General features: G+C 45.4%; 1 protein-coding gene across 1 annotated transcript in view; it reads right to left on the reverse strand.

The window, feature by feature from the left end:
• Positions 1–22,528, reverse strand: part of SYAP1 (synapse associated protein 1) — a 33,680-nt gene that overhangs the window by 5,508 nt on the left and 5,644 nt on the right. Inside the window, exons 2-8 of the mRNA XM_044234613.1 lie at positions 20,383–20,501; positions 19,519–19,585; positions 17,002–17,075; positions 13,035–13,174; positions 3,716–3,864; positions 2,285–2,343; positions 1,729–1,876 (exon numbers count right to left, since the gene is read on the reverse strand). Of these exons, the coding sequence (XP_044090548.1) occupies positions 1,729–1,876; positions 2,285–2,343; positions 3,716–3,864; positions 13,035–13,174; positions 17,002–17,075; positions 19,519–19,585; positions 20,383–20,501 (756 nt within the window). The remainder of the gene's footprint in view (positions 1–1,728; positions 1,877–2,284; positions 2,344–3,715; positions 3,865–13,034; positions 13,175–17,001; positions 17,076–19,518; positions 19,586–20,382; positions 20,502–22,528) is intronic.

Consider the following 22,528-nt stretch of genomic DNA (forward strand, 5'->3'; position numbering starts at 1 on the left):
GCAGGCAGCTGATCAGAGAGCCCAACGTGGGGCTCAATCCCAGGATCCTGGGATCAAGACCTGAGCCAAAGGCAGAGGCTTAACCCACTGAGCCACCCAGGCGCCCCCCAAAACCAAATGTTTTCATTTTTCTTGGGAGTGGAGAATCAAGGGAAAGGATGCAGTGTGTTCCATGGCAAACCACCAATGTCGCAGTATTTATTGGTGGCTTGCTGGGTGCCAGACTCCATGTCAGGTACTGTGGGGTGCAAAAACAAGGTGCAACTGCCCTGAGGAACCTACAGTTTAGCTGGGGGCCAAGACAATAAATATATAAAAGAATATTACATGGTCCAAATTATAACTTGGGCAGGAATTCAGCGATAGAACAGCTTGCCCAAAGCATCCAGCCAGCACCTTACGAATCCTGCCTCAGGGCAACTTCCAGCAAAAAGGGAACCAGTGCCCAGTCCGCCTACGACACACGGGGCTCTTGCCCACTGTCCTTCCGCGGTGGCCAGCAGCCATCTTTATCAGAAACAGATGGGGGTGGGAGGGGTCTGAGGTACCTAGTGAGCCCAAGTTTTCAGTTCCCCTCTGGCCTCTCTTTCCCCCAGAAGCTCTTCCCTCCTCCTTCCTTCCCAATTCTTTCCTCCAAAGTCTGTCCGCGGCGTGCCGTCAGGGCTCCAGCTCACCTCCGGGCAGCGAGCTGTCTCCCGGGTGTTCTCTGCACAAATGGGGGCAGCTGGCTTCCTGAGTACATTGTAAGTCTCAGAAGCCTTCACGAAACACTATTCATCGATGATGATTAACCCAAGCCTTGCTTTTCTCCCAGTAGAAAGCCAGTCATTTGTCCTGATTTGCCAAAGAAAGCAGCCCCCCCCACTCCCCTGCTGGCACTTTGTCTCTAAATTATTATTTTTTTAAAGGCAGACGCTCCTTCCTGGAAGCAATGCTCTTGTGTCACACAGCAGCAGGGAAAAGAATCTTCTACAAAGAAGTATAAAGCCAAGGGGCCCCTGGGGGGCTCAGTCAGTTAAGTGTCTGCCTTTGACTCAGATCATGACTCCAGGGTCCTGGGATTGAGCCCCACGTTGGGCTCTCTGCTCACTGGGGAGCCTGCTTCTCCCTCAGCCCTTCTCCTTGCTCATGTGCACATTCTTGCTCTCTCGAATGATAAAATCTTTTTTTTTTTTTTTTTTTTTTTAAAGTATAGGGGTGCCTGGGTGTCTCAGTGGGTTAAGCCTCTGCCTTCGGCTCAGGTCATGATCTCGGGGTCCTGGGATCGAGCCCCACATCAGGCTCTCTGCTCAGCAGGGAGCCCGCTCCTCCCCCACTCTGCCTGCCTCTCTGCCTACTTGTGATCTCTGTCGAATAAATAAGGAAAATCTAAAAAAAAAAAAAAAAAAAAGTATAAACCCAAGTAGAAGGTTGGAGGACAGTGTCTCTAAGTGAAAGGGGGTGTGCTCTGTGTTGCCCGTTATTGGCCACATGTTGTTGGGGTGAGGTGCCTTGGACCAATCACTTATCCTCTCTGGGCTCAGTGTCTCCACTCTCCACTCCTGTGCCTGCTTAAGGCAGAGGGACGTGAGGTCTGGTCACCCATGCTAGAATCCACCTGCTAACAGGGAACAGAGAAACGATTCCGACGCAGAAGTTACATATGTTTGTGCATTTGCTTCAGAATGACATTTTCTACAATCTACTTTGGAATCCGAAAAGAGTACAGCAATTTTGTTAGTCTGGTACCTTCTAGAACGGCTGTCTCCTCCTCCTTTTTGTTAAGAACCAGTTGCTCCATTTCCTTCCTCAGATCCTCCTGATTTAAGTTACAGGCATCAAAGGCGTCGCTGACAAACTCAGCAACCCCTGGGCTGGTAGAAATCTCCTCTTCATCCTGAAATGCAACAAAGCAGCTCTGGGAACGGTTTTCTAAGCGGCAGTTAGCGCAGCATCCCTTTCTTCTCCTTCCTCTGCTAGTCAGATGCTCACTGCTCTCCGGCCTTCCAACCTGCGCGGCGGCTTGGGAGCCAGATGAGCCTCTACCTGAATCCGCTGTGCTTTCTCAGGCTGGGTCACTCCAGTCATTCAGTCCAATTCCTGACAGTGCATCTAAAATGACTGACAGCAGGGAATCGCCTCACGTCTCAGCTATAGGTCCCTAACTACGCAAGTGCTGGACCCCTCTTCTTCAAAACAGGTAAGACCCATATTCATAAGCAGTTTCACATGGGAGCTGAGAGTTAACACAGAGTTACTTCATTTCCAGACATCAACTACTAGGTACAACGTAAAACTGTATTACCTCTTGAGTTTTAAGCTGAGATTTGATTACGACAGGTGGCGTTTTGGGCCGTACTGCCTCTAAGAAGTGAGAATAAAAGAGACAAAAATTGCTTGATTCAATTCTGAATACATGTTATAGTAACAACTAAAATATCCACAAGTACGATGATACTAAATAATTTTCAGAAATGAGTTTTTATGTTATGCTTTCAAGAAATAGCTAGGTTAGACCATTTCAACTTCTTTCTTTTGGGAATACTATACTATTGTTTTAAATGTCATCCTATTTGATGCCCCTCATTTAAGATTTCTAAGCAGGAAATAAATTTTGACCTCAGTGTTAGCTGGAATCAAATTCAGGAATAGATCTGCTCCTTCTTTTAGGATACTGAGAATTCAGTTATTTATCAAATTTTCCATTTGTCACAAATGCTAGAAAGCACAAAGCAAAGTGCAACACTCAGTTACAGCTTCCCCTCCTTCTCCTGGGCCACGTTTTCTATCTTATGAACCTAGTAGGTGTATAGTCTTTACTGAATCCTGTCTTAAGCCCATTTTGTGATACAGGCAGTAGTTGGTAAAAGGGCATTTTCTAGTAAAATCAATGAAAGCAAATAATAACGAATAACAGACAACTTGGATTCTTTTTAACATCTATATGCAAAATGCCAAATTTTGTTGTATAGAGCAACTTCATTACATTTCCCTGACCCTACATGCAGCATCAGGTTCTTTTCTGGTGGTCTGTACAACCCGTGCCTTAGGATACATGGTTTTGCATAATTATTTAAAATTCCACAAACAGGTAAGTCTCTAGCTGTAATTAGTACCTACATACAGGTGTTCATGAAATGTTAAAAATATGACACAAAATACCTTCTTATTTTTTGGAATACCTTTCTCGTTTTAATTACTACTACAGATCTTAAATTGTTGCTGGTATTATAAAACACTTCCCCAACAACCAGGGGTCAGCTGTCCCAGTAAGAGCTAGGTCTGGCCTAGCCACTAGTAACTTGGAGTGGAATGGAGCTCAGTTCTGGTCTACAGGGTACAGTACCAGGGAAGGATCTGCTTGAATGGAAGCAGAGAAATAAAGAAAAACAGTGGACTGAATCGGGAGAGGACAGAAGGTATAAAATGTTACATCGTAAAGGGCAAGGAAAGAGATGGGAAAATGCCTAGTGACCGCGAGAGAAATAAAAAGAAGTAAAAACCCCGAAGAACAAGAAAAAGAAAGCAAAGGAAAGCAAAGCTTGGGGAAGACATGTGAGCGGGGTCAGAGAGAGGGCAACGAAAACGAATGTTCCGCTGGAAAGGAAAGAGTTTTCCAGAAGATTACAATGACATTTTTGGTACGTACAAGATGACAAGCTCATGAGAGTCTCTAAGAATATTTTGAAAGTAACTCTTTTTTTTAAACACACAGCGAAGTCTTCTCCGAACATACCTGTCAGCGGCAGGTCTTCCTCGGTGCCACGGCTCTTCTCCTCCTTCCCGGAGGCCTGCTGCTGGGCGGCCAGGGCCGTGAGCTGGGCTGACTGCTTAATCAGGGAGACGCGGTAAAAGTAGTTTCTCCAAAACACTTCTTCTTTCACGCTTTTCAGGACAGACAACAAGGCATTTGAGAATGCCCGCGACACATACAAATGCATGTTGGGGGGGTCTGTTTTAGCAGAGGCGGGAAGAGAGGGTTTTTAAGGCGCATTTTCAAATCCGAGTGAGGCTCAAAGGAGATTCTCACTTGCTTTTGAACTGGAAGCTGTGGGACAGGATAAAAAGAATAGCTATCTTCTCCACAGCAGCAAAAGACAACTTACAGAACACCAATGAAACCTTGGCATTTCTTGGTGTGTTGGTGCTACCAACAGGGCCGTCCACAGAGCAAACAGGCACTGTTGTGTGACCGACACAGCGGCCCGGGGGAGCACAAGCGCAGCCAGAATGGCACTGTGTTTGCTGCTGACCGAACAATTAAGAGCTTTCAAGCAGTGACAAGAAAAGATTGTGGGTGTAGTTTGTTATGAAAGGAAATGTCTGGCAGCACACAGATAGGTAGCAATCAGTAAATGTTAGTAGGGATGTGGGAGATGACTGATAAACAACTGAAGTGCAGGAGCGCCTGGGTGGCTCAGTGGGTTAAAGCCTCTGCCTTCGGCTCAGTCATGATCCCAGGGTCCTAGGATCAAGCCCTGCATCGGGCCCTGCATCGGGCTCTCTGCTCAGCAGGGAGCCTGCTTCCCTCCTCTCTCTCTGCCTACTTGTCATCTCTCTTTGTCAAAATAAATAAATAAAAATCTTAAAAAAAAAGGGCGCCTGGGTGGCTCAGTGGGTTGGGCCGCTGCCTTCGGCTCAGGTCATGATCTCAGGGTCCTGGGATCGAGTCCCGCATCGGGCTCTCTGCTCAGCAGGGGCCTGCTTCCCTTCCCCTCTCTCTGCCTGCCTCTCTGCCTACTGTGATCTCTCTCTGTCAAATAAATAAATAAAATCTTTAAAAAAAAAAAAAAATCTTAAAAAAAAAAAAAGAAGACTGAAGTGCAGTTCAACCTGAGAACGCTCAGTGGTCCTCAAACTTGTCTGCCTATGAGAATCACCTGGCAGGGGGTGCTGGTGACCAAGGTGGGTAAGGTGAGTGTCCACATGGGGGTGGCCTGGAATGGGAAGTGACAGTGTGAACGGGGAGAGGGGGGTGTCTGGGCAGGAGAGGGGGTGGTGGCAAAAATGGAAGACTGGTTATTACACGCAGGGGATTGATCAATTAAACAGAAATTTTAAGGACATGCAAACCAAGTTTCTCATGATCAGAGAAGGGAGTTAGAAGCATTGAAAGGGAAAATTCGAGAATGATCCCTGTTGTGAAGTAGCACCATGAATACATGGCTTTCATCCAATAGAGATGCAAATGAGTGTATGTGTATATACATGAGCACACAGATATTCCCCAGCTCTGTCCGCTGAGTGGACCAAGGGGTAGTGACACCCCAATAGCAATGAACATGACTAGCACTCAAAGCATGGTGTCTGTACACCATTTTCCACTAAAATGAACCAGAGCTCTTTGGATTAGTGGCCAATTCCAGGGTTACAAAGGAGAGAACAAGAGGAGCCTGGACTATTCCATACCAGAAAACAAGGAAGCACTTAAAGAATGATGAAAATGAGTCAAAAGACACAGAAGCTTGAATGGGCTCCCGCTGGCCAAGTTGGCGATAATTTGAGCATCAAAATAAATAAGGACAGCAACGGATTATAACCATTGCATAAAACAGAACCATGAGTCAATATATATACAAATAAATACATGAATACATTCAAAGTCTGATGAGGAATGCAGTATTTTTAGAGTTCAAAGTACCTCTCCAGAAAATACTCATTTCAAAGAGGGAAGAAGTAACTTTATAGTCAAGAAGTCTGGCAGAAACCGCCTTCATCAAGCGAAGTGACCAAAGTGTGGACAGTAACAGGACAAAATGGCAGTGTGCACCAGCTGACAGGATGCAACAGACCGAAGGAGACTGAAAAGACACGAAAGCTAAATGCAACACTTGAGTCTGTACAGGATCCTCTTACTCAAGAAGACATTGGGACAAATGATAAAACATGAATGGGGGTGCGCCTGGGTGGCTCAGTGAGTTAACGCCTCTGCCTTCAGCTCAGGTCATGATCTCAGGGTCCTGGGATCGAGCCCCAAGTCGGGCTCTCTGCTCGGTGGAGAGCCTGCTTCCTCCTCCATCTCTCTCTGCCTGCCTCTCTGCCTACTTGTGATCTCTGTCTGTCAAATAAATATATATTAAAAAAAAAATCTTAAAAAAAAAAACGAACATGAATGGGGTCTGAGAATCAGATGGCATTAAAACATATGTGACTGTTTCCTGGTCTGGATGGTTATGCTGGAAAAGCCTTGTTTGCAGGAATATCAGGGCTCAAATTGAGTGAAAAAAAAAAAAAAGTTTTTATGCTATATCTCCAACTTTTCTATATGAAGGTTTAAAAATAAAAAGCAACATTGAGGACTATGCTTACCTCAGAACAATCAAATAAAATCTTTTTTTTTTTTTTTTAAAGAGAATCCTTTTTTTTTTTTTAAAGATTTTATTTATTTATTTGTCATAGAGAGAGAAGCCAGAGCAAGCACAGGCAGACAGAGTGGCAGGCAGAGGCAGAGGGAGAAGCAGGCTCCCTGCCAAGCAAGGAGCCCGATGTGGGACTCGATCCCAGGACGCTGGGATCATGACCCGAGCCGAAGGCAGCCGCTTAACCAACTGAGCCACCCAGGCGTCCCACAATCAAATAAAATCTTAAGGGTGGAAGGCAAAACAAAACTCAACAAAAAACATAAAATGTTCACCCCTATCATAACTAGCAATGGCCGGGGCTTTTTTTTTTTTTTTTTGCCTGGAGGAATCACTCATTTTTGTGCTCCCAAGACATCTTGCTACTAGAAGTGACAAAAGGGTAGCAGAATGCCTCTCTACCCCCTGGTTTACTTGAAGGGATGCAAGGTCTTAGAATGGGGAGAAACCTAAGGAAGAAAGCATGACTGAGAAAGATTTTGAAGGAGTAGAAGAAAATCAATGAGAACTAAGAGAAAATTCCAGGATGTGGGCTTATGGATAAAGACAGGACTTGCCTTAGATAAGTCAGGAGAACACACGGTTGTCATATCTGTGAATGGTGAAGCTGGGCCAGGAAGACAAGCTTTTTAAGTGACAGAGGCTAGTTTTTTTTTTTTTTTTCTTTTTTAAGAGAGGCAGTGAGGGAGGGAATCTTAAGCAGGCTTTATACCCACTGTGGAGCCCAGCGTGGAGTTTAATCTCACAACCCTGAGATCATGACCTGAGCCAAAATTAAGAGAGACACTTAACCAACTAAGCCACCCAAGTGTCCCAAGAAAGACTGGCTTTTTTACGCGACAAAGGCAAAATACAAGGTTATCTCCATGGGCTAGGTAGGCCAGGTAACAAGACATGCTGCTAGATGCACCCCATCTTTTCTTTCATTAATTCTACCAATATTTATCGAGTGCCACATGCATCAGGCCCTATCCGGGTGATTCAGGGACAAATAAACCAGGTTATCTGCCAACACGAGTGGTCACAGGAATAATAACCTCTTACTTGGTAAGTTCATACTATGCCAAGTAAATGGAAAGTAGCATTTTCCAAGTCATGTGGTCTCACAACCCTCTTTTTCTTTTAACATCTCTTGGACATAGTTCAGCAGGAAGGAGGCCTGGCTTAACAGCAGTTCGTGAGGTGTTACGGTCAGTCACAAGTTCACCTGAGCAAACAAGAGTATGCTGCGGCCGGTAGAAAAGCGAACAAAATCTTAGGCAGCATTTTAAAAAGCAACACAAGGAGCACCTGGGTGGCAGTTGGTTAAGTGGCTGAGTTTTGGTTTCAGCTCCAGTCATGATCTCAGGGTCGTGGGATCAAGCCCTGCGTCGGGTTCCTCGTTCAGCAGGGAGTCTGCTTGAGGATTCAGTAAGTAAAATAAAGAAGTCTTTAAAAAGCAACACAAAAACTACCTATAGCGTGCTCTTCTGCAATTAGACAACACTTTATATTCACTTCAGAGAACCCACTTTTGGAGGTTAAGCACCTGGATCGTGAGGGGGCACAGAGATGAAGATACCCGGAGTGGCGGGGGTGGGGGGGGAACTGGGGCTCTTTACTTGGAGAAGTTCAAGAATCTTAGACTGTTAACGTCACAGTCAGACAGAAGTGAGCTTAGCTTCCCATGAGGTAGTGAGCTGCCTGAATGTCTTCAAAGTCACTTAATTCTGAGCTTTATGAAATATCCAAAATGAAAAAGGTGTACCACCCATCTACAGCAGATCATGGGCAATGTCTGCTCTCTTAATAGACACAAACATCTGGACTGTTTCCTTTCCCAGAGCCTCTCCCTCTTGATGTGAGAGGATGTGCTCACCGAGGCACATTAGAGAAAATACTCTGTTACACTCTGGACAGAGTCACAATGCGAATGACATAAAAGATTCTGAGGGGGGGGCGCCTGGGTGTCGCAGTCAGCTAAGCATCTGCCTTTGGCTCAGGTCCTAATTCCAGAGTCCTGAGATCGAGGTCACTGGGCTCCCGGCTCAGAGGGGAATCTGCTTCTTCCTCTTCCTCAGCCCCTCTCCCCTGCTCGTGCATGCTCTCTTTCTAATAAATAAAATCTTAAAAAAGGAAAAAAAGATTCTGAGGAGCCCTATGACAAAGAAAACCATGCCACTCCCAAATGTCTATCTTACCACTTAAGTCTTCATGGCCTCTTTGAAGGCATCAGAATGCTCTAAACAGCCTCTTCCCAGACAGTGGGCACAGGTCAGTCCGAGGCTGCAAAGGACTTGGGATCTCTCTACGGTCGGCCAAAAGAAGGCCTCAGAGGCTGTTTCTGATGCAAGAGCCCTGGCTCATGCCAGCACTGGCGTCGCCGGCAAGTGTCAGTGCACTGGAAGGTATTTTGAAACATAGAGCAAGTGTTTGTTTTGATTTCTTTTTTCTTTTTTTTTTGATTTATTTTCTAAATTGTTCCTGGCTCATGACGGCTTCTGTTTACAAAAACTGTCTCAGGGACGCCTGGGTGGCTCAGTTGGCTGGACGACTGCCTTCGGCTCAGGTCATGATCCCGGGGTCTCGGGATCGAGTCCCGCATCGGGCTCCCAGCTCCACGGGGAGTCTGCTTCTCTCTCTGACCTTCTCCTCACTCATGCTCTCTCTCACTGTCTCTCTCTCAAATAAATAAATAAAATCTTTAAAAAAAAAAAAAAAAAAAAAACCAAAAAAAACTGTCTCAAATGATCAAAGTTGCACTTCTGCGTGCCAGGAAGGAAAAGTCCAGAAGCCCTAGATTTGTGTGTGATGGTGGCTCATTTGTTTTGTTCTGGAAGTTTCAACGAAAACAAAAGTGGAGCAACTACAACAAAGAAGCCCCATGTACCCGTGACCTAGCCGACAACTACCAGTTTATTTTGCCAATCATATTTTATCTATGCCCCTCTCCACACCTACCTTTCTCTGGGTGTAGGATGGAATATTTTTAAGACAATGCCAGCTATTACACACCCTTTCATCCACAAATACTTCAGTAAGCATTTCTAACTGATAAAGATTTATAAAAAATGATAACCCTAATTTCTAAAATCATCCCTAGCAGAATTAACAACAGGAAACTGAAATTATATTACTCAGTAGACAATTTACCTGACCAGCAACAAACTAGAAATAATGTTTGCCAAACACCAATTCTCCAAATCTTAAAAACTCTAAAAATTACTCTCAGTAGTAAAAGGGAGTCCAGAATTCTCAACAAGCAAACCTATGGGATCAGAGGTAGCTACGTGCCTGCCACGAGTACCCTGGGCCACACGCCCCAGAGTGCCCGGGCCCCTGGACAGTCCCGAGAGCACTGGCAGGGAACCCGCCATGTGGCCCACGGTGATTCACATGGTCTTCAAGTTAATGGAGCCTTTATATGCAACACCCATCTGAACCCCAGAGTTTTGCTTCTTCTCTCAGAAGGAGGCAGTTATTCAGAATAGGTATAACTTCAAATTCTGATATGAAAGAGTGTCCAACAGACATATATACAAAAACTGTTCAGGGCGCCTGGGTGGCTCAGTGGGTTAAGCCGCTGCCTTCGGCTCAGGTCATGATCTCGGGGTCCTGGGATCGAGTCCCGCATCGGGCTCTCTGCTCGGCAGGGAGCCTGCTTCCCTCTCTCTCTCTCTCTGCCTGCCTCTCCATCTACTTGTGATTTCTCTCTGTCAGATAAATAAATAAAATCTTTAAAAAAAAAAAAAAAACTGTTCAAAAGCCAGTTCTCAAGGGTTTTGTGAGCATAACAGTAAAGAATAGATCAGATGATTTTTTTGATATCCTTCACTAAAAATAGCTACTTTATCTATTTTTATTTTTAAAAAATATTTTATTTATTTGACAGAGAGAGAGATCACAAGTAGGCAGAGAGGCAGGTGGGGGAAGCAGGCTCCCCGCTGAGCAGAGAACCCAATGTGGAGCTCTATCCCAGCACCCTGAGATCATGACCTGAGCCAAAGGCAGAGGCTTAACCCACTGAGCCACCCAGGTGCCCCTATTTATTTATTTTAAAGTAATCTCTATACCCAGTGTGGGGCTCGAACTCATGACTCCGAGATCAAGAGTGATGGCAGGCAGGTGCCCCCAAAATAGCTACTTGTGGGGCGCCTGGGTGGCTCAGTGGGTTAAAGCCTCTGCCTTTGGCTCGGGTCATGATTCCAGGGTCCTGGGATCGGGCTCTGCATCGGGCTTTCTGTTCAGCAGGGAGCCTGCTTCCCTTCCTCTCTCTCTGCCTGCCTCCCTGCCTACTTGTAATCCCTGTCAAATAAATAAATAAAATCTTAAAAAAAAAGCTACTTTAGACACAATCTAAGAATTAGATTTGTAATGAGATTTTAGCCACATAACATATACTTTTCTTCTTTTTTTTTTTTTTAAGAAGATTTTATTTATTTATTTGAGAGAGAGAGAATGAGAGAGAGAGAGGTTAGTGGGAGAAGCAGACTCCCTGTCAAGTAGGGAGCCCAATGTGGGACTCGATTCTGGGACTCCAGGATCACGACCTGAGCCGAAGGCAGTCACTTAACCAAATGAACCCCCCAGGCACCCCCATACTCTTCTTTTCAGGAGGGGAGGGGAAGGCCATAAAAATTCACCACAAACATGTTGATAATTATGAAGAGTTTCACTACAAAGTAAATATAAGTAAAAGGTTTGATACGACCGCTATTCCAAGTCTGCAAGAACCCTTGATCTTCTCTCACACAGAGAAGACCTTTCCTTCCATGGGAACCAAAGAGCTAGCACATATTTGTTAAAACCCCTGTTTGGGGGGGCGCCTGGGTGGCTCAGCTGGTGGAGGGTCTGCCTTCGGCTCAGGTCATGATCCCGGAGTCCTCAGATCGAGTCCCGCAGCGGGCTCTCTGCTCCCTGGGGAGCCTGCTCCTCCCTCTGCCTGCTGCTCTCCCTGTTTGTGCACTCTCTCCTTCTCTCTCTGACAAATAAAATCTTAAAAACGAAACAAAACAAAAAAGCTCGAAACCCTGTCTGGCCAGCTAAACATAGCACAAAGAACATGTACTTGAGAATAGCACATGAACATGAACTTGTGCTCCCTCTGAAATCACTTCTAAAATAATAGAAAAGGCATTAAGTAGACAAAATCCACATGACCAAGAGAACTAGCGAGAAGACCACAATGGAAGCTGGAAAGGTGAAGGGCAAAGAGTAATGCACTCCGCAGACCAGTGAGCGCGGCAGCGACTGCACGCGGGAGGGACAGCGGCGAGAAGGGGCCTGTCCACCAGGCGTCTGCTCAGAAAGGCCCCGGGGAACAGGAGGCACCAGGCACCTCTGAAGGCTGGTGCCGGCTGGGCTCAAGAGAAGGGGAATGGTGGCAAGGCCCTACAGGAGCAGCCAGCTGGCTGTGACTCCCGTGCTGCCCCTTCCAGCCAGGGACTGTGTTTCCCACGCAGCAGAGAGTGACCGGGAACTGTGAGCCAAGCCGCTCCACACTCGGACAGCTGGCACAGCTCAGAGGGATCAGGCAGGAGGTGGAGTCCTCTCGGGGAAGCCACCCAGCCCTCAGCTACGAGCCGCCCCGTGCACAAGGCCGGCGGGAACACACAGCTCCCAGCGCTCCCTCAGCGAGGCGCCTTCAGATAAGGAAGCTCGAGGAAAACTTGCAACATGAAAGACAGAGCCCAAGACAGACACAGAGAAAAGCATTGAGACCAAAGAGTATTTCAAGAAAACTCTATTTCACATTCTCAAAGGACATGAAGATACTGCACCCATCTGAGAGCTGGGGCTCCTGGGTGGCTCAGTCAGTTGAGCAGCTGAGCTTTGACTTTGGCTTGAGTTGTGATCTCAGGGTCACAGGATCGAGCCCCATGTAGGGCTCCCTGCTCAGCACGGAGTACGCTTGGGAGTCTCTCTCTCCTCCACTCACTCCGCCCTGCCCCCACTTGTACTTTCTAAATAAATAAATAATATTTTAAAAAATTAAAATAATAAAAATAGAATGCTATAAAAAAGAAACACTCACAGATTAATAAAGACTACAGACTAAAAGTGCAGCAGATTCAAAACAAGGAACTGGAATTTAAAAAAGGTAAGAGCCCTTGGTGGCAGAGGGGAAGGGAAGATGACCCTTTGTGGCGGGGAAGGGTTGCTGATACCTGTCAGGGTTGTATCCCTGAAGAGACAGTATGCTTGCACTGGAGCTCAAAGGACAAGTAGGGACTTTCGGAGGAGAAGAAGGCCGTTGGGCAGAGGAAAAACCTCGGGTGGGAAAGAGAACAAGAACACTGTTGCCAGAGAACAGAGCCTGAATGGAAAAAGGCAGTGGGCCAGGTCCTGATGGGCCTTGGAGACCTTAATTCTATTTAGAAGACATGGGAACTTTGGTTGTTTCTGTAGGAAACTGTTCTAGCTTCTTTCTGGGGCTGGGGATAAAAGAGCACATCTTATCTACACCCGCCGCTTCCTATCAGGTCTACTCTCGGTTTTGATTCTATGGGGGGGTGGTGGTGGTGGTGGTGGGGTGTGTGTGTGTGTGTGTGTGTGTGTGTGTGTGTGACAGAGAGAGAGACAGACACTGCAGAGCATGAGCAAGCGAGCTGAAGGGCAGCAGAGCCTGTTCTCATGGAGAGAGAGCAGGAAACCACTCCACAACTTTCCCCCGATAGTGCGCACAGCCCCGCTCTGGCTCGGGAACACACTGCTTACAGTTTAGGAACAAGGGCGAATCTCATCCTGCTCAACAGCTCGTCCTCTTGAAGCATGACCAGGGCAACGGGATACATCTGGTCAAAGTCAAAATGAAACTGCACTCCAGCTGGAGGGTCACGAAGGAAATTCCTCTTGTCCTTTAAGGAAAGGGGGAAAAACATGGGGGAAACCACAGGATGCAATTAATATGAAATAATGCGTCCCTGATTTGACAGATACTGAATTTTCCTTAAGATTCCAGCCACACTCTGCTCAGCAGGGAGCCTGCTTCCTCCTCTCTCTCTCTCTGCCTGCCTCTCTGCCTACTTGTGATCTCTGTCTGTCAAATAAATAAATAAAATCTTTAAAAAAAAAAAAAAGATTCCAGCCACAACGTCCACTAAAGTGTCATTAACTTGTCTGTTGAGAGAGTAGAGAACAGTAGATCCTGTCACATATTTAACAGTCTCAACTGAAGAGAGCCTCATGGGAGGCCAGGAAATTCAGTCGTGCAATTAGTTTGAAATTAGAGTTTAAAATCATATGAATACGTTTGTTTCAGTGCAGAATAATCTCAGAAAACTGGCTGCTTAAATCTTAGCAACTGGTTACTAACAGCACCGGTCAGTTTCGTCTCATCTTGCCCGTGTTAGATTTTAACAGTATTTTTGGTTTTTGAGAATTCCTATATTAATAAAGCAAGAATAAATCTGAACCTGAATGGATTTTAGTTATTTGACTTTCCAGGCTAAAAACTGCCAAGCCTGAAGTGGCCCCCCAGCACGTTTCACCCGGATCGCTATAGCAGCTGCCGAAGGGACAGCTGTCTCCGGCCCCATTTTCCTCACCCAGGGCAACCCACTTTCTACCCTGCCCAAGAAAAACATGCGTTTTACCTACTACTAAAATCCTTCAATGACTCCTTTGTCGCCTTTAAGATGAAACCCAAGCTTATGAGAAAGGTATAAAAAGGTCTTCAAGATCTGGCTTCCCACATCCGCAGACTGCCGTCCAGTCATGCCCACGCGCTCACAACACTCCCTGCCGGAACCTCCAGCCCCGCCCTGCATCCCCCAAATATCCACACACTCTCCTCCCAAGACTCAGTACCAGCTCCAATGTCATCAGTTCTGGGAAGCTTCCCCGAGATCATGCCCTCCCCTCCCCTCTCCTCGGTGCTTCGCTACCATCCTGCGTGACAGCGCTCCTCCCAGGGAGTGACGCTGGGTGTCCTCATCCAGCAGCTGTCCAGTAAGCCCTTCAGGCTCTTGGAGGGCACATCTCATCTACCTCCAGTCCTAGGACAAGGCTGGCCCAGAGGAGGTTCTAAAAACAGTTTGCTGAACTGAGCTCTCACAACTACCTAATGATAGCATTATGCCCTAAGGGTTACCCCAACATAAGGAGCTTAAAGGGTTACTCTGCTGTATTGTCTGAATTGTCCCTACTAGTGCTTGGCAAGTCAGAGAATGTAAGGCGACTCTGGCAGAGATTGCTAATTATGTCCCAGTATCCCTTCCTTCCTTCCTTCCTTTTAGGATCGCAACTCTTGAGCTCCAGCTGGGCATGTGGCCACCCAGCCGGAGACCGGATTGCCCAGGCTCCCGGGCATCTAGGAGCGACCATGCATCTAGGCTGCCAAAGGGACGTAGGCCTGAGTGCGAGGTACAGTTTCTGAGTCTCATCTTTCAAGCAGCCTGGCATGCCCACCCACCTCTTTCCCAAATCCCATAGGCTACAATGCAACCATGGTCACGGGAGCTGCCTTCCCCATACAGAAGGCAGACAACACCCTAGAGGCTGGCACAGAAAAGGATTCAGACAGGAAACACAGGTCTGTAGATGACTTTGGGGGCAAAGCACCCCTACGTGGACCATCTATCGCTGGACTCTTACGTGAGGGAGAAAGAGGGAGGGAGACGAAGTCACAGCTTCTCTAACCTTCCATATTTTTGGACTTCTCGATTACAGCAATTTCGTCTACCCCTTACCAAATTCAGTAGCCACTATAAAGGATGTACTGAAGATCGTTCAAAGCCTCTGCGCCCTGCTAAAATCGGGGGTGCTCTCTTGTAGGCGTGTGTGTGCCTCACCCATTCCGCCGATGCCCATCTGGCACCTGCTGTGCTCCAGGCACTGCGTCACCTGCTCAGCAGGGCCCAGCACAGATGGAGTCCCTGCCGTCACGGTGTTCCCATTCCAGTTGTCGGGGGTGGGGGTGTGTGGGATGAGACAGACAAAGGCTCAGACTGCTCAGGCTACAAGAAGGGGCAACTGGTGGAGGCTGAAAGGATGGCAAGGGAGGAGGGGACATCTGAGATGAGATCGTATGCAATGGTGTAGGGTGGGGTTCCGGGAAGAGGGGACAGCAATCCCAAGGCACTAAAGCAGGACAAAGCTCGGTTTGCTTGTACACCAGAAAGAAACAGTGGCTGGAGTGCTGGGAGGCAGAGCAGTGGGGCACAAGGGAGGAGAGGTGTGGAAAGCCAAGGGCTTAGAAGCCAGTGGAGGGAGCTCAGATCTTAGCCTACAGGAGATGAGATGCCATCAGAAGTCTCTAGGCAGGGGAGGGACATGAGGGATTTATACCATAAATGGACCCTTGTGGCTGCTGATGTGGGCTTGTAGGGAAAGGGACAAAGATGTGACAGCAGCTGGGATGCTGGGGACAGGAGACGATAGCATCAGGACCACGGTGGTGGCAGTGGAGTGGAGCAGCGGTACATTCTGAACTACTGTCAAGGTGTGGGCGAACCCTGGGCTGGGCAGCGGGGTGGCCGCGGGGAGGTATGACCGCAGGCAGACGCCGAGGCTGGCGACCAGAGAAAACTGGCGGATAGCCGGAATCTTATTTTGCGATGGAGAAGAGAAGGACAGAACAGGTCTGGGGGACAGAGGAGCTATGGGGACTTGACTGGTGAGTATCTGATGTTTACCCTCAAATGACAGCCTCACTGTCCCAATTTGCTTCTGGAGAAAAGCATCATGTGAGGTCAGCATCAAGTCTGGCCATAATACAGTAAACAAAATACATGGGGTTCACACTGAACTCATAATGGATGCTCAGGCCTTTGTGAATTTTACTAATGCAAAGGAAAAAACCTTAAAATGTCCTGGGGGAGGGCAATGATGGACGGGAAGTAAAGACCAGTTCTTTGTCTGTTTCCTAGACTAAAGGTCCATTTATGACTTTGGCTAAAAAAGAAAGAGAGTGGATTAAAAACAAAGCCTGAAAATCAATGATATGGAAAAAGCCCCATTTGCTGAGTCCTATGCCAGGCAGGCTGCTGGGTGCTGAGAACAGAGATCAAAGTCAGCTTTTGCCTGCTAAGAATGAACAGCCTAGTGGAGATATATGTTAAGTAGTGAGGGTCACATTTGGGAGTCACATCCTCACACCTGTACATGGCGATAAAAGCCCCTATCTACCTCACAGACATGCAGTAAAGCTCAAAGCAGATAATGCGAAAGAAAGTTCTTTCTGAAACTGTCAGGTGCTGTACAATTGTTAACTGGTATCACTGCGTTCCCTCTGAAGTCTCAAGAGAAATTTTTGTGGGCCAACAAATATTTTTTTTTCAACTTCAGTTTCAAATATATTTAACAGTTAAAGAGAAAATTTAGACTATAATCTTTTCATTCAGATGAACTAGAATGCTACCTAGAAACTTTATATGATACTGTATCTTAAAGATTATCTTAATAACAGAAAATAATCCTAAGACTGAAAGAATAATAAATCCTAAGACTGAAAGAATTATTTTGTGTAATAGATTATACTTTACCGTTAAGAAAAAAGAACTTAAGGAGAAGCAGGTTAAAACTGGGGGTGGAGGGGGAGACTTGGGGGGAAAAACTGTGAAAGTTGATGTGTACAGTCCTAACAGCTCAAAACATTTTAAAAATTGTATAGAAGAAAAACATTCTAAGGATAAAATCATGATAGGAAAAAAGTATTTCTATACAGGGAATCACAGATACTTACAGCTGATAAGGCCAGGATTTGTTGTTGAATTGTTTCTTCATCATTACTATCAACCCATGGGGGCACTGCTGCTTCTAAAGGTTTTCAATAACAAAGGAAAGAGAAAAACAGTTTACAAGGGTTACAATGCAATCTGTGGTTTGAAAGAATGAGAGTTTCCACATCATCATTTTAGCAATTTACTAACAAGTTCCAAACATGAACATTCATTATAATTCCCAGATGTGATATATGACTTAAGCATGTATGCATTCAGTAAAAAAAAAAAAATTACTTAAATTATACAGAGAAATTGGGCAACACCTTGACCAGGTGACCCAAGTCATCATGACCAATGAGAAAGAGAGGGCCGCTGTAGGCCTCCGGATGTGATATGCTGAGGGGGACACATCATCATCTACGTAGTATTCTGGCTGAGAATGCATAATCTAAATCTAACGGTGAGGAAATATCAGACAAAGTCCAACTGAGGAATGGTTTATTTTAAAAAGGAAGGGGGAGGGGCGCCTGGATGGCTAAGTGGGTTAAGCCTCTGCCTTCAGCTCGGGTCATGATCTCGGGGTCCTGGGATCGAGCACCCCCATGGGGAAATCTCTGCTCACCGGGGAGCCTGCTTCCCCCCCAATCTCTGCCTGCCTCTCTGGCCTACTTGTGATCTCTCTCTCTCTCTGTGTCAATTAAATAAATAAAAATAAAATCTTAAAAAAAAATGGCAGGTTTGTTTCATCACTTATCAGCTGAGTAACCTTCAGCAAATTACTTAACCTTGCTAATCCTTTTATTTATTTTTTTTTAAAAGATTTTATTTATTTATTTGACAGACAGAGATCACAAGCAGGCAGAGAGGCAGGCAGAGAGAGTGAAGGAAGCAGGCTTCTGGCTGAGCAGAGTCCGATGCGGGGCTCGATCCCAGCACCCTGGGATCATGACCTGAGCCAAAGGCAGAGGCTTTAACCCACTGAGCCACGCAGGCGCCCCAATCCTTCCTTTTATTAAAGAAGGTATTGTATATAAAGTACCCCCCATGTAGCAGGTACTCAGGAACTGTTAATTTCTCCTGTTCCTCCCTTCCTTCCCCTCAACACTAGGTCTCTACTCAGCTCTCTTCATGCTTGACACACTTTTCACTGAGATCACATTCTCATGGTTTTTACATGACTAACAATCTCTACTGGTAGATGGAATTCTCCATGCTTCAAACAGGAATCAACTGCCACTGCTGGACCCCATTCAGTTACTTTAGAGCAATGCTAGCCGAAAGAACTTTCTGCAGTGATGAAAATGTTCTAGGTTTGCACAGTCCAACAGAGAAGCCACTAGGTCCCATGTGGCTGTTGGGCCCTTGAAATGTGACTAGTGCAACTGAGCAAGGGCATTTTCCTGATATGTCACTGCATTTCCTTCCCTGCCTCTGTACATGATCCTCTCATCTGGGCTCTAATGGGCTCCTCAAAACTGAAAGTGCCTCCAATCTTTACCCTACTCCCTCAAAGTTCCTATCTCAGAGGCTCTAACCAGTTCCTACACCAAGTCTCCAAGCCGGGATCACTTGCATTGCTTCCCACAAATCACGAAGGTATGCTAATTTGTATAGATTATTTGTCCCAAAGATCTGGTTTACACTTTTGAGTTTACCTAGACATGACCATGCCTGATTCACCACATGACTAAGTAGCTCTTTCTGAATTTGTGGCACTGTACAAACTGATCGAATTATTTTGCCCCTTTGCCAAACTCAAAGACATGAGGCCAGTTTTGTGTTTGAGTGATATCCGAACAGCAGAAGTAGACATTATGAGACCCGATAACTATCAAACATTTAAACGAGCACTTGTCAGAAAAGAAATGTATTGAGGGGCGCCTGGGTGGCTCAGTTGGTTAAGTGTCTGACTTCGGCTCAGGTCCTGATCTCAGGGTCCCGGGATCGATTCCCGCATTAGGTTCCCTGCTCAGCGGGGGTGGTGGTGGTGGTGGTGTATGTCTGCTTGTCCCTCTCCCTCTCCCCCTGCTCTCTCTCTCTCAAATAAATAAATAAAATCTCTTTATAAAAGAAAGAAAGAAAGAAAGAAAGAAATGTACTGAGTAACTTCCCACAACACCATGTGACTTTTCCTAGCCCTCTGTCACTCTGCTGGAAAGCTCTTTCATTTTTTCCTCCCGAAAAGAATGGGAAGAGAGCCAACTTTTGCTAAGTGCCTATTATGTGTACATCACATACTGTGCTGGCCATGTTCTAAACCGAGAAATGAAAGCTCACTCTTTTTCAGAGCCAGCTCCCCAAGACGGGCCATCACCCGCTGGTCTCACCCTCCATCCCAGGCACAGGGAACAATATCCTTCCTTCCTTTAAAGCCCAAAGGTTTATGAGCTTGTCTCCTCCAACTAGTCTTTCTGCTGCCTGAAGGATGGGGCTGTTACTTACACATTTTTGTATTGTCAGAGCCTTTAGTGTGGTGTCTGGTACACTACTAAGTGCTGGTAGGTAAGTATCTTGTGTACAAAAAACCAGTATCATACCTGACTTTTTGGTATGCTGTTCCTCAACAAATTTTTTCTGTTCCTTCTGAAAATCTCCTATAATTGTCTGTTAAAAAATATATAAAGAGGCAAGTTAGTTTGAGAACTTTATTACTTTATTATTAGGTAAGAATTACATTTAAGATTTGGAAAGTCAGGGAGACAGTTTATTAGTTTTCTTCAAATAAAATGGTTTAAAAAAGTAGTACTTACCCTTTCCCCAACAAACAGAAATTCAACATTTCTGAATTTTAAGTATATAACTCTTTTTATGATAGATTACCTTTTCAAATGCAAAGATAAACTGAGTTAAAAACTGAATTTTTGCTTTAGTCCCCAAAAAAATAAAAGCCAAGTCTAACCTCATTCTAACAAATACTACAATAACAAGCTAGCTAAAGTTTAATTGATGACCTCCTTAGCTCAAATAATTACCAACATAAATGAAATTCCCTGCACCTGCATTCTACCACTGCAGGAAATGAGGTTTTCAATAACAAAGGAAAATTTAGTGCCTCTTTACTTCAAGTCTTAAAAGTGCAATTTCTAATGGGTTAGGACTTTAAACACCTAGATGAATGATGCAAAGACATAAATATATGGAAACAGTTACAGTTTAAAATTAAACTCACAATATAAAAAGTTTATTGTTACCCAAGATTACCAGTGTATTTTAGAATATATTAAAATTAAAACCAAGGTTATTTAAATCATAGCTACTTCTTATACCAAAGGAGAAAAAACACCCAAGAATCTCAAAACAATTAATATTTTTATCAGAATAGGATATCCTACTTGGGTTAATAAAGTTCATAAAAAGGGATAATTAGCTGCTAATGAATTTTGAAAGATGTTTAAATGTACCTTATCAATGATGTCATCTATCTTTCCTTCTTCTACTGATTTCTTTATTGTCTGTGCTGTTTCAGCAACTGATTCAGTTATCTTTTTTGTAGCAGCAGTTGCAAAGCTAAACAGATAGTCTGCAAAGAATAAAAGACAGTCTATGCTCCATTCAAGTACAATGGTTTTTATATTTGTGATTGTTCCCTTAAAGAGCTCTCATGGGAATCTTAAACCGTAGGGCATGATTCCTGCTAAGTAGGACTTCAAATACCGAGAGTACTCCACTTTCTGGGTGGATGAGCCATCCATACCCGGCCTTTAACTCATCTCTTTCAAAGAGCGCTGGCATACTCTCACCCCTTCTCCCACAGAAGCTGTTTCAGACTTGCCTTTCTCCAGCTTCTCATTTTAATTTATCTCAGTAGATAATCTCCCTTCCAACTTCACCAAAAAGATCAAGGCTCCTTGCACTTTCCTTCTTTTCTAGACCCTAAATATCCTATTTTATTTTTTCCTTCCCTCTTGTTCAAAGAAAACATGCCCTTCCTTCCCTAGATTAAGCTATTCCGTAATAAATCTGGGGGAATTTTTAATAAATAGAAATCCTTCTTTTAAAAAAAAAAGGGGGGGGTGGGCGCCTGGGTGGCTCGGTGGGTTAGGCCTATGCCTTCGGCTCAGGTCATGATCTCAGGGTCCTCGGATCGAGCCCCGTGATCGAGCCTCCTCTCTCTCTGCCTGCCTCTCTGCCTACTTGTGATCTCTGTCTGCCAAATAAATAAAATCTTAAAAAAAAAAAAAAAGAAATCTTGGCAAGTCCTAATATAAATATAAATTACCCTCTTAACTAATAATAATGAGCAAATACGCAGAGTAAGATTAAAACTGGAACACAGGGGCGCCTGGGTGGCTCAGTGGGTTAAGCCGCTGCCTTCGGCTCAGGTCATGATCTCAGGGTCCTGGGATCGAGCCCCACATCGGGCTCTCTGCTCAGCAGGGGGCCTGCTTCCCTTCCTCTCTCTCTTGCCTGCCTCTCTGCCTACTTGTGATCTCTCTCTCTCTCTCTCTCTGTCAAATAAATAAATAAATAAATCTTTAAAAAAAAAATAAAATAAAACTGGAACACATAGGGGTGTCTGGGTGGCTCAGTCAGTAAGTGTCCGCCTTCAGCTCAGGTCATGATCCCATGGTCCTGGGATCGAGCCCTGCATCAGGTTCCCCACTCAGCAAGAGACCTGCTTCTCCCCCTGCTCGTGCTCTTTCTGAGTCAAATAAATAAATAAATAAGATCTTTAAAAATAAATGAATAAATAAAAATAAAACCGGAACACGCAAACTTTCACCTTTACCAAACAAAGCAAAAGCACAAAATTAACTTTCCTGAAAACTTGAAAAGACAAGTACCAAGGCTTTATCGCAGCTGTAACATAAAGATCTGTACATAGCAAGTACATTTTGAAGTCCACGCTGTATACAACGCAGGCTGCGGGAAGCAACCTCAGGCAGCTTCTGAAGCGGACTTGCTGGGCAACTGGCCTTCCAGCCTCATCTGTGGGAAGCACTCGCTGTTAGGGAGGTCTGGCCTCGGCTACTTGCACCTGCCGAGGGCAGGCAGGTGGACTCTCACAGCACTCGGCAGGGCGGCAAAGCCAGATAAGGATGGCAAAGGGAGCTCGGAACATGGGATTAAATCCTCACCGGTGCCTGGTATCTCTTGCAGAGAATCAGGCAACTGGTACTGCAATCTGGGAGCAGCAGAACCATCTGCCAAACTGAAGGACTTTCTCTCGCACTTTCTGTCACCCTTACCATAAACAGTCTACTTTCTCCCATTATGTCTGGTGGCACTTACCTGTCAGTGAGGTCAACAACCCATTGTGACTATACTATAGGCTATGACTTGCCTCTGGTTTCATTCTTGCCTTTCTTCCCCCTCCTATTCTACACTCACGTGACCCTAAGAAATTCTTGAGGATCTCCCTCCAAGGACGTCTCAGATACATTATTCCTTGGTTTGAAACACTTAACTGCCCTTCCTTTATCTGGCTAACTCTACGTATACTGTGGGTTTCTGCTTACATAGCACTTCTCAGGCAATGTTCCCTGGCTCCTTGACTAGAGCAAGAGCTCTGGAGATGTGTTCCCTCAACATCTGTGTTGTCAGACC

This window comes from Neovison vison, chromosome X (assembly GCF_020171115.1).
Source record: "Neovison vison isolate M4711 chromosome X, ASM_NN_V1, whole genome shotgun sequence".
Taxonomy (NCBI): Eukaryota; Metazoa; Chordata; class Mammalia; order Carnivora; family Mustelidae; genus Neogale; species Neogale vison.